The sequence below is a fragment of the Nymphalis io genome, chromosome 1 (genome assembly GCF_905147045.1).
Source record: "Nymphalis io chromosome 1, ilAglIoxx1.1, whole genome shotgun sequence".
Taxonomy (NCBI): Eukaryota; Metazoa; Arthropoda; class Insecta; order Lepidoptera; family Nymphalidae; genus Nymphalis; species Nymphalis io.
In genome coordinates this window covers 3,966,412-3,979,726 of record NC_065888.1, presented here as the reverse complement: position 1 = coordinate 3,979,726, position 13,315 = coordinate 3,966,412, and the positions used below count along the sequence as shown (strand labels likewise).

The following is a 13,315-nucleotide window of genomic DNA, read 5'->3' as shown; positions in this document are numbered from 1 at the left end:
TACTTATTCTATATCATGTATAAAATTAGTAATTTTTATAAAAAATAATAATAATATAGTAAATAGGTGATGATGACGAATTCATCATTATCGTTTAGCCAATCACAATCAACTGTTTGACATTTGCCCAAAGTGCGCCAAAACACGTATACTTACATATAAGCTTAAAGACATATATGTAATTATACTACCGTTGGTACATTATTAAGAAATGGTCCACTGATTAAAACGCTTGAATCTTAACCAATGATCGCTGGTTCAAGCCCAGACAACCACCACTGAATTTTCATGTGGTTAATTTGCGTTAATAATTCATCACGTGTTCGGCGGTGAAGGAAAACCACGGTAGGTAATGTACGTGACTAATTTCACTGAAGTTCTGCCACATGTGTATCCACCAATCAAAGGGAGAGGAGGTCTTAGCCCAGTAGTGGACCATTCACAGGCTGTTACTCCATTTTTACGCTTACATATATTCTTAATTGGTCCACGCGGTTTCACCCACGTTAAACGTTTCTCTAAAGCCACTGTTGTCGTATCATGATATTATAAATATAATCTATAACTTTTTTAATAAATGGCTTATCTGACGCAAAAATATTATTACAAATGGGACTAGAACACAATTCTACTAACAAATTTTCACTTAAACGAATCGAAACGTAATCGTTGGCGTTTATCTGTTTCTTCGTTATTCCTATTCTACTAACACAACGATCCAGTTAATACAATATATAATACTTATATATACCCTCATATATATATATAATCTGTTCCCAGTCGATTAATTCATACATACAAACAAACAAACTCTTCGCGGCATTTATATAACAGTATAGATGAGTTATGCTTCTGACGTTACCAAATATTTTCAACAATTATTAGTAAAATAATAATATTTCTCCAGTAACAAAACTACAGCCGAGATGGCCCAGTGGTAAGAACGCGTGAATATTTACCGATGATCGTGGTTTATCCGGGCAAGCACCACTGAATTTTCATGTGCTTAGTTTGTGATTCTAATTCATCTTGTGCTATACGGCGAAGTAAAACATCGTTAGGAAACTTGCATGTGTCTAATTTCACTGAAATTCTGCCACATGTGTATTCCACCAGCCCGCATTGGTCCAGCGTGGTGGAATAAGCTCCATACCTTCTCCTCAAAAAGGGAGAGGAGGCCTTAGTCCAGCAGTGTGACATTCACAGGCTGTTACTGTACTGTAACAAAACTACGTCATACACTGCGTAAATACTATATATACTGCAACCCATATAAAACACTCGATGTTATTGTTCCATAATTTATCATTTGATTTTATTTTAACACTTTGTTAATAATAATAAAAGTTCGATTTCGATGTCATATACACACTAAAGCTACTTCAAAATCGGCTGTTATGCTTCAAGAGAGTCATACGCAGAGATCTGTAGCTTCAAATCTGAGCCAGACATACGCTCCTAAATATATAGGAACACTTCCAAGATGGTTACTATCGTAAGACATGACAGAAGCAAAACAGACCCAATCAATGATGAAGGCATGAAGCCGATGCATGTTCAGATAATTATTATTTTAGTATAATCATATTCTTATTATATTACTTAGTATTTTTTATTTGTCAATTTTATCATTTGTTTTTGATTCTTACTCACGTTTCACTAATTTCTTTATCAAATATGTCAGTAAAACATTATATCATTATGTTTTCCGTGATTGAAGAACAAATTTACATACCAATGAAAATATTAACACAATATATAAAAATGTGCAAGCAACGTGATATATATTATTTCTCTCGTTACATAAGCAATATATAGTTTAAGTAAAATATTGCTTATATATAATTTTTATGTTTGATTTTAATATTTTCTTTTATAATTATTTTGTCATTCATTTCCACCTTTATTAATTTGAGTGCAATGTTAGCATTATAATTATATATGCGAATAGTTTTATTCAATTGGTTGTTGTAAATGCCTATAATGATGTATCACACTGTACTAGCTTACTATTGTCGTAATATTTTGTTGTTAATTTGTACCTATATAAGCCCTTCTTGTAAATATATATAAAAAAGAAATTATAACGCTATACGTCAATGATCCCCCTGATCGATTAATCTCAAAGGAGACAACAGTCTCGGGAATTATAGCTTTTTAAAATAGTCTCTAGACCGACGACTCATTCAATATAGAAAACGACGTTTTTTTAATTAACTTTACACATTTAATTTCATTGAATTTTATTAATTTAAGGGTTTATGTTAAAAACTATTATACAGGAATTCATTTTCATACTTATTAGTCCTACAAAGCATTTTTTTACATTTATTATTATAATATAATAAATAAGCAATATAATTATAAATAACATGAATATTTTTCTATGTTTCCCGATCTTGAACGTTCCTGATAAGAGTGAAAAACGAGTAAGCGTTTTTTAAAATCTGGAAATAAGTATAGATTTATTAAGATGTTTGCTATTTCTTATTTTTATATTATTGGCACAATATTTATGATAAAAATAATAATATACAAACAGGCTTTATTGTATTGACTTTAAAATTTAGATCTGTGAACACATCGTGACGTGAATGCTAAATTCCTCGGTCATCCTTTGGGAAATGTTTCATGTCCCATGAAATGTATTATATTTAATCAGGTAGCTTGATTGTTTGCGTAGTCATTTGTGTTTATGTGCTTTGAGCGCTTAACTGTGAAGGAAAACATTGTGAGGAAACCTGTATGTGTCGAATGCAAATGGAGAAGGACTATTGCTCAGTAGTAGAATATTTACGAACTGTTGCATTTTTGCTTTTCAAAGGCTTAAATACTTGTGTTCTTATGTGTATAAACCACTCTATTATGTTATTTCCTTACCAACACTGAGAGGTTACACATTTATTTAATTTATCGAAATAAGTATTATTCCATTTATATAAGGTAGAAATAAAACGTAACATCAGGTCCAAAAATCTCCTAATTTTCGCTCATATTTAAAATAAATAAATATCAACTGTTTTAACAAAAAAATATTCCCATACAGCCTTATTAAAATAATTCGGTATTCTGAATATTCAACAAAATCCCTGACCAAATAGGCAAATACTTATCTTTTAGTACACCACCGCGTCTGATGCGAACCACACGACTTGTGGTGTTCTAACCGCGGTATACTGCGATTCACTCTCATATTTAAACAACATAATTTATTATTATTATTGTTTATTCAATTTAAAATAATATTATTTAAATGTTTTGATTAGGGACAATCAAATAACAATCAAATACCGTATTTTAAAAGAAAACTGGCTTTCGGATTCTTAGATTTTAGAATTAAATACCTTTTCTAACTTTATTTATTAAGAACATATCCTATTTATATAATAAATGATAGATTTTATTTATGAAATAATTGATTTTTACTTACAGATGTGAATGTATCAAGGGAAAGGGGAAACAACCTCCAACCGGTTAATACTATATTACGTTTCGCTCGTTCCATAAAAACATTAAGACTTCGTTTGAATCTCTCAGATCTCGGTATCCATTCGCTGGAATACGCTGCAAATATCAGTCCCTGGCTCTGAAACAGTTATGTATGATTTCAGTAGTCCAAATGTTTAAGAATAAAGCGCTTTAACCATAAATATATAAGTTTTGAAACTCTTAAATTAGTCTAGAATATTATTACAAGGCCTTAAATATATCTATTAATAATAATAAAATTTATATCTTGATGTAGTTGGTACACAGATAAATGTAAAAATAAAAAAATAAAAAATAAATTTATGTAAAAATAAAAAAGTAATTAAAAGTTAATCAAAAGAAACCGAGTTTGTGATTTTCCAAACTTTTAAAATACAATACCTACCCTAGTTCTAAAATATGAACGTTTCGGGTAAAAAGTAATTTATTTGTTATTCAAGAGTTAATATAAATTACCCGTTCCAAAAGAAAACAATAAATTACTCTTGTTTAAGAAATTTCAGTTAAACTTTTATGGCAAGCTTTCACATGGCAATCATACCTTTATATCATTTGTAAGAAGATCACCCAATCATTTCAGATGGAAATGTTTTCGGTTCCACACTGATTAACTTTTTCATAATTACTAGTGTTTGTTCTGGATATTTTACGTACGTTGCTTTTAGCGTTCAAAAACATTGTTAGCAAATCGTTACTCTAAATTTTATTTTATAACTTATAGCGTAATTGTTTTCCTAGTAGCTTCACTAGTTTAATGTTTGGGAGGGGACAGGTGTTAGGTATAAAAAAGCCTAGATCCTTCCTTGGAATTCAAGTTTGCTTCATACCAAATTTCATGAGAATCGCTTCAGTGGTTTAGCCGTGAAAGCGTAACAAACAGCCATAGTTTCTTTGCATTTATAATATAAGTATACATAAGTAATAATAAGTCGAACAAACTCACTTCATGACTAAGCTGTGTCCCCAACCAAGCTGGCACGAATATTTGTAAAAGCATGGCGAATAAATAACTCACCATGAAAACCATAGCTTCTATAGACGATGGCTGTAATAGAGATAAAGAGTTAACAAAGACATATGTAAATAAATGCTTATATTACGAGTATAATATATAACAAAAATAGATCTATTAATTATTTTTATTAAATTAGCCGAATAATAGCAATCCTGTAACTTCAAGACATTTTAATAACAATATATTATTAAATTATATAATTTAACTAGAAATAATTACTAGAAAACCCTCAAGAGGTAAGATTCCTACAATTTCCATTTCACGGTTTCATTGCATGGGATTGTTTCCGATAATTGTGAAATGATTTCCTTAATTAAAAACACTTTATCTTCATACTGATCCTGATCATCATCGTCTTTATATTAAGAAATAATGAAAGAATTAAAATAAACACAAAATATAAATGAAATTGAACAATACAGCGAAATCAATTTTAATTTAATTGAATCTTTTGACGAGTCGGTTGGCGTGGTTGGTGGATGCTTGCCTTTCACACCGAAGGTTGTGGGTTCGATTCCCATCCAGGACAGATATTTGTGTGCATGAACATATCTGTTTATCCTGAGTCCGGGTGTAATCAATATAAGTATGTATTTACAAAAAAAAAATAGTATATGTACTATATCAGTTGTCTGGTTTCCATAATACAAGCTCTGTAGAAGCTTAATTTGGGATCAGATGGCCATGATATAATTTTATATTAAAATTAAAGTTTAGATATCCTACTTCAATTGTGCTGATGTGAGCCGACCAAGAGATTTTTGTTTCATCAGCCTAGCAGACGAAGCAACAACCATTAAGATGATGAAAACAATCCAACAGCATAAAGCCTAAAGCATTTTCAATGAGTAGCGCAGGTGATAAATGTGCCTCTTTTAATTAACGCATAATGAACGTATACAAAACTTTTTTTTTTTTTTGGTAGAATTTTGTCGTCTTCGTCTGGGTAGGTACCACCCACTCATCAGATATTCTACCACAAAACAGCAGTACTTGGTATTGTTGTGTTCCGGTTTGGTGAAGGTGAGTTCCGAAAGGGTGAGTGAGCCAGTGTAATTACAGGTACAAAGTACATAACATCTTAGTGCCCACGGTAAGTGGCGCATTGATGATGTAGGGGATGGTCAAAATTTCTTACAATACCAAAGTCCATGGGCGTTGGTGACACTTACAATCAGGTGGCCCATATGCTCGTCCGCCTACCTACTCTATAAAAAATATATATATTACTATTAAAATTCTTACCAAAAGCAATCCACACAAAATGACACAAATGATTACTGACGCTATTCCAAATTGAATGAACATTGTTATGCCAATAATATCCTGTATCGCAGAACAGTATCTAGAATAAAATATTAGCATTAAAACAAATGGTTATTGGAAACAAATAAATTACTTTTATAAATTAAATTAACTTACTTGAGGATCTGCTCATAATGCTTTAAATAATGATTTAATCTCATAATTTGGACAGTATCCCTTCGCTTATAATCCTTCGTATGGTTTTTGGCAACTTTCAAATGTTTCAATACATTATTCAGTGCTTCGATTTGTGCTATTGCCATCATCAAAAAGCCAGCGATTAATGTGTCAATGTTAACATTATATTGCATATGACCGTACATTCCAACTGATTGGTAAACGAACCAAAATATAAAATAGTGTCGTCTGACATCATCGTCTAAAAAATAGTATTTGCATATCGGCAATTCCATTTTTGTGTTGAATATCAAATATACGAATATCGGTAAGAACACTTGCGAAGAGTAAGAAAAGTTTGATATAATGGCGTATATTTTCCAATAAGTTTTGTACTTAGAGACATGTCTTTTTAAAATTTGCCTACTAGCGTCATCTTCACCTTTAAAAGCTTCACAATCTAATATATACAAGGCATCAAAGATTTCCTTCCGCTTTAAAAGTATCATAAAAACTTTACCACCTACCGCCACTTCAGTAAATAAAAAAATTACTTCTCGAATAATTAGATCTATTTTTCGTGGCGTAAATAATAAATTTAAGATAAGCAAAGTATTATAGATGAATGAATTAATCAAGAGAAATATGACCAAATAACATTTGTAGTATTTGGCTGAATTGTATCCAGGCCATATTCCGAAAAATTTTAGAAGAATAAAATTTATTTTAAAGCAATCAGATAGTTTAGACGTAGCCATCCTTACTAAGGAGACGGCAAAATGAGCACTCTACGTTCTACATTTGTAATTGCGACGAAGTTATTAAGGCATTTTAAACTAAAAATTATTTAGTTACCGTGGCATATAATTTGTTAATTACTTATCGGTGTGGTATCTGATTAAAAAATTACACACTTCGTCAAACCAATTATGTCATTACACAAATTAATATACCGCTTAAGTGATGTCAACTAACAGTTATCTATTTATTACATTCGAAATTTGTACGTTTGTAAATACTGAATATTATTCCCAAATAAAAATGACAATTATTTTTTTTATTCTTTTTGCTTCATAATATTTACACAACTTAGTAGGTTTTAGAGGCGTGATGCTCCATTAGATAGGACGAACATAAGTGGGTTTTAACCAAAGATGACGTCACATACAGCTGTACAGTTTTCATGTGCTTAACTTGTGTTTATAATTTTAAGTCAATTTTATCTCATGGCGCGAATTGTGAATCGTAATAGATTATGCTACAAACCTTCTTCAGAACTGAAAGGGCGCTCGTCGAGCAATAGGACATTTTCAAGCTAATTTTAAAAATACTTTTATATTCACCATAAAATATAATGTAAGAAAATACAAAAGCATACAAAACTATCCTCATATAATAGGAGCGTGACTTTTAATATCCCGAAAAGTATTCACGCATCGAACAACGAAGTTGGGAGAGTGGAGGCAGGAATGAAAGACGGCGCATACCTACAGTAATGATGGCTGCAGGCTCGTCTCATTGTGAGCACTGAGCCCGGAAAATTAAAGCAACTAAACTTAAAGAAAATTTAACCATAGGCGTAGTTGTCCTTTAATTTTGACATATTTTATATGGAAAATAAGATAATGAAACACGTGCTTTTTTCGAGTCTAATTATTTTATTTACTGAGAAAAAACTAAACATATTTATTACAAATAAAATAATTAACTTGTATTAAATAAAATAATATGCTACATGTAATCTTATAAATTAAGAAATATCCTTACAAACTTCAAGTGTGTTGTTGGTTTTCTAACTTCTTTTAATATTTTTTAAGCGATAATTATTTAACCAAGCGAGTAATTCTCGAGGATACAATGAATGCGAGCAAGTTTTCAGTTTTGAAATAAGTGAGAATTCATTCTTCACACTATTATTCACATTCTCGCAACTTCGCTCTTAAGCCTACGCTTCATTTATTAAAGAAAAAACTTTTTACGCCTCTTTCCTGTTTTTTAATTAAGTGTAACTAAGAGGCTCCTTTGTTCGGCCTTCGCCTCTTAATTGCCGGCAGTCAGTCACTTGTCTTCAACAACGCTTTATTTGCCTACTCGTGTTTATGAAATCTGTTATAAGCAAAAATTAATTTCTTAATAGTAATTTAAGGCCCATTACAAATTATTATTTTTACATGACCTAATACTTTTAGACAAAATTAAAGACAAAAAATACTAAAACAAACACCAATTTAGTTGTTAATCAATTAATAAAATAATTGAAATATCAACAATCGTCGGAACGTCATACGTCTTTTCTTTCTACATTAATATCTCAAGGATGGAAGTTTTAAACGTATTTATTCAACAGAAACATTAATTATTTTTTAAGTTGGACACATAAGAATGTTGAAGAGGTTAAGTTTTTAATTTAGGAATGTAAAATATGGGATATTTTTTTATGTATGATATATTTTTAATTATGCTATTACTAAGGCTTCACTAGTATCTCATTTATTAATTGTGCATTGTGCAGTGATCCTTATTTAAACAAAGCAAAAACCGATCTCGGAAGGTTATCTAAAAGCGAGTTCAGTCTGTTTAGTATGCATTAATCACGCGCGCGGTCGCCACTGTGATTGAAACTAAATCCTCAGGGACACCGCGTACTACCGACTGATTACTAGCCGCAGCATCACTGCTCGGATTAGGATATTTAAATGAACAAAGGGCTTGTGGAGGACCTCGTCAACGTGAGGTATAGGTGCTGTGTTTAAACAATGAAAATGTAGTATAAGTTACAATTGAAATTGTTAAACAAATTGTTTTGCGCATTTAGTTTCTGATCTAAATATAATAGATTATGTTCAAGTATTTTTTGTATTTTATGTAATCGCATGTTCAAATCAGGATAAGTACCACTGACTATTGTGTGCTGCTACCACAGCATGTGTTGTCTGGTGTTTAAAAGTTATCCTTTGAGAAATATCGTGAGGAAACTATCAGATGAAATCCAAATTAACTAAGCCTTCTTTATAAGAGAGGCCAGCAGTGAGACATTTACTTTGAAATAAAAAAAAAAAATTACTCGGACTGTTCCAATATCGCTCAATTAACTAACTTGCTAAATAGTTTTAGTATCAACTCTTATACATCAATAAGATTAAACTTGTGAAATCAGAAATCCGTATATCATTTCATCCGATTACGCATTTGTTTTAGTACAATTCCAAAGTTTTTAACTAACTACTTCTTTTGATAAATGAGGAAATCTCTATATTACACCAAAAAGCACAAACGTATTGAAAAAACTTGCACTGCAAATTTTCCAACAAAATGAATAACAAACAAGTAATATGTTTTATGAGTCCGTCTAAAATGTTATCATACTAATATTATAAAGAGGTATGTTTTCAGGTTCACACAATAAGTACTGATTTATATGAAGCTTTTATATTAAGCCACAAATTTTAAAACCAAGTTAGACTGTTTAGAATTTTAATATGTTGAATCTGAGCGAGCGAGGTACGGGGAGTAGTCAACATCGCCGTTTCCAGACACGGTACGGCACGGCCAGCGAATGCGTTGATAAAATAAGAGGCAACTTATAAAGTTGCAGATTTTGGGGATCTGGTACGAAATCAAACGTGAATTCAATAAATAGTATGTCAATCACAACTTATGACTATGCCCGTGGAGATCACGGAGTGGCGAGGCGCTAATTCTTCCAAAAAAACAAATAAACATGTATATATTATATATAACTATACGAGTAAGCTATACGAGTAAGCGCACCTTGGGAGAGGCCTATGTTCAGCAGTGGACAATGATTGGCTGTTGATTGATACAAGTAAAACTAAGGTTAAATATATATATGTCTGAAGTTAACCTTAGTTTTAATCGTGTAAAGTTGGTTCGGGTACCTGGTACCTACTTAATAAATAAATGCAGCGCCGTGAAGAGGCGCTAATTCTTCCTACAAAGCTATAAGGGCGATTTATCGTGCGATTCAAACTTTTCACAACCGTGCACCTGCTTTTAAATTAATTAACATCTCCAAAAATGACTTTAAAAATTTATTTCCTCGGGAAAAGAAGAAAAATTGACAATCTATTTTCTTTAATAAATACGAAATAATTTTTGGTATTTACATAAATGAATTTAAAAAGTACTTAATCGTGAAATGTATGTAGTAATAATAATAATAATGTCCTCCAGACCGATTTCGGCCACGGCGGCCAATCTCAAGAGAGATTAGCCAACTCCGCAGGTTATAGTGCACAAGTGTGTGCGCAAACACAGGTGCACTCTCTATTCCTTAACTCTCATAATCCGATGGGACGGCAATCCGACACGACCGAAAGAGTTCAGGCGCAGGACCATCGGCTTTCCGAGGCACGGGAGTGTTCACACTTCGACCTTCCAGACTCCGGGCTGCTACTGAGAATTTTTTTGACAGAAAAACCCAATAACTTTTTAATAGCCCGACCTAGGAATTGAACCCAGGACCTCCGGGTCTGCGGGCTTATATCAAGCCACTAGACCAACGAGGCAGTAATGTATGTAGTACACATCATTTGACACAAGATCTCTCAGAAAACACAGAATCGAACTCTAAAGAGTTGAGAGCGACAAATATATAATATTTTAGACTTTAAAAAAATTGATTTCCGAATTTTTCAAGAAATATATTTATTTCATGATCATATTGTAAATAATTAACAGCAACGATGTGATAATGGCTATAACCAAAACCGGTTAGCATCGCTGAGGTTTTTAATCCTTCGTATGCCGGAGCGTAGATATGCGCTCGAACGTTATCTACACTAGAGGAACTTATACCTAGCTCTTTTTTATCCATAATAATTGATGTATATTTGTCGCCCTCTCTCTTTTTTATTAGATTATCATTTCAACCAATCAGCGACGACGAAATTCACGTCGCAAATTAGCGCGCCAACATCATTTTTTCGAATGCTCGCGGCCATATTTGCGAAAATTTCGTAAATTGCAAAATGATTTTCGAATATAATTAACAACAGTAAAGTGATTTTATTCATGTTAACAAAGGTTCTCGGGTAAGCGTAGAATATATTTGTATATGCTATATATAAAATAGCTTTTTGTACTTATTCCACAAAGATTTTAGTTTAGCCTAAATAAAACTAATATTATTATTTTTTTAAACTTATCATTCAATTATAATATTCATAATTTATATTTTAATTATTTAAATAAAGTTATCATATTAAATTAATTTCATACGTAGGTATTCATCAATCTTTTGAAAAACATTTTTATATCAATAAGAGTCAGGTGTCAGTTTCAGGTTGTGTTCAACTCTTTCTATTTGTGAACTCATTTTATATCTTCAATGTTTCATATACAAGAAAATGAATAAAATACATAATAATTTTCATAGACACACTATAGCGATATTTAAAAATACTTTTCATTTTTAACAGATTTTTTTGTTTTAACTTAATAGTCATATTATTTTTTACACATTAATTACATATTAATTTCACTATAAATATAAGATATATACGTATAGGTAAAATGGTGTTTATTGTTTAGATGGAATTGAAACGGATTTACTGGTGGTAGGGCTTTGTGCAAGCCCGTCTGGGTAGGTACCACCCACTCATCAGATATTCTACCGCAAAACAGCAATACTTGATATTGTTGTGTTCCGGTTTGAAGGGTGAGTGAGCCAGTGTAATTACAGGCACAAGGGACATAAAATCTTAGTTCCCAAGGTTGGTGGCGCATTGGCTATAAGCAATGGTTGACATTTCTTACAATGCCAATGTCTAAGGGCGTTTGGTGACCACTTACCATCAGGTGGCTCATATGCTCGTCCACCTTCCTATTCTATAAAAAAAAAAAAATCTATTATAATATTTTAGACTACCTTTTCCGGAATCACCTAGAGAAATATTGCATATCATACAAAACATTGATCAGGTCCACGTGCAAAGATCTGAAACCGACAACCTACAGGCTTAAGTTTTTTTTTATACTAACAACAAAATGAGACTAGATTCGTCCAAGAGACTCTATTGTAAGTATTGATAGTAGGTACTTGAATTTGTAGATATAATAATCTTATTCATATTAGTTAGTAATTTATAATACCTTTTAAAGTAAACTTTTTATGAATAAAATACCTCTTATATAAACATATTCAATTGAATTAATATTTTAGTTAATAAATTCTAAAAATGGAAAAAAATAATTAATTTATTTTTTATTTGAATGTTAAGTTAGCTATTAGTTAGTTATTGATATATATTTTATTACACTATTTTTATATAAGCAATTAGAAATTGCTAGAAAAATAGAAATAAAATAGAAATTGCCTGTCTGTCGGTTCTCTACAGAATATATTTCGGAGAGTGTGCCCAGGAACTATTTAATTTGGTTCCTCCGTCACCTTTTTACCATAGAACTGCGAGGCACCGTAAAGATCTGCACCCGTACGTTGTTGATGTATCTAAGACACGTACGAAACGATTTGCTCCATCGTTTCTGATACGCACCGCTAAGATCTGGAATACCCTCCCGACCTCCGTTTTTCCCACCACCTACAATATGGGTACCTTCAAGTCTAGAGTGAATAGGCATCTTCTAGGCAAGCGCGCTCCATCTTAGACTGTATCATCACTTTCCATCAGGTGTGATAACAGTCAAGCGCTAGCTTATATATCAAAAAAAGCATAATGGAAAAGATTTTCATCATACCAATGAATTTGGTTGGCAAGTAAGTTCCTCTCGAATCTCGACTTCAGGATTGCTATGAAGTTACAATATCGAACAGCACAAATTTTTATTTGGAGAGCGCAGTTACAATAATGAATATTGGAATATGAAAAGACAACGTAAAGCGCCAAAACCTTTCTTTATGATATATGTAACAAAAACACTCTGAAATCAATCTTCCAGCTTTGGTCTCAATAAACTAAAGTATTTAATAAATATCAAGGGTCCCTTCGTGTTTTTTTTAATAAATAAAAAATAATCATTTAATGTTTATAATCATTGATAGACCCTTTAATTGTATTGTATATATCATCCAATATTTTATTTTTCACCATGAACTGGATTCACTTTCTGCAAAATCAAGTTAAAGATTAGCAACTTAACTCTTAATTAAGATAATTTAGCATAAGTTTGAGGACAATTTTTGACGAGGCTGCTGTATATACGCACCTTATCCGATGACGTTACCTTGTTCTTACCAATGTTTTGCGTTTACATATTTAATAAAAAATACTATTTCAGCTTCAAGGAAGTTCATAAACTTTCATGCCAAAGTGGGCAGATATAGTACATGTTCAATGGAGCCAATGCAAGATTTAAATACAGGGGTTAAACGAAGTATTGTTTTATATATATATAGAAGGATTTTTA

General features: G+C 31.7%; 1 protein-coding gene across 1 annotated transcript; it reads right to left on the bottom strand.

The window, feature by feature from the left end:
* Positions 1-2,384: 2,384 nt before the first annotated feature.
* LOC126781117 (odorant receptor 67a-like) lies at positions 2,385-6,684 on the bottom strand. The gene is made up of 5 exons (XM_050505946.1): positions 5,927-6,684; positions 5,750-5,849; positions 4,433-4,534; positions 3,431-3,586; positions 2,385-2,447 (listed from the first exon to the last, which is right to left on the bottom strand). The coding sequence occupies exons 1-5, from the start codon at positions 6,682-6,684 to the stop codon at positions 2,385-2,387; spliced, it is 1,179 nt and encodes a 392-aa protein (XP_050361903.1).
* Positions 6,685-13,315: the final 6,631 nt, after the last annotated feature.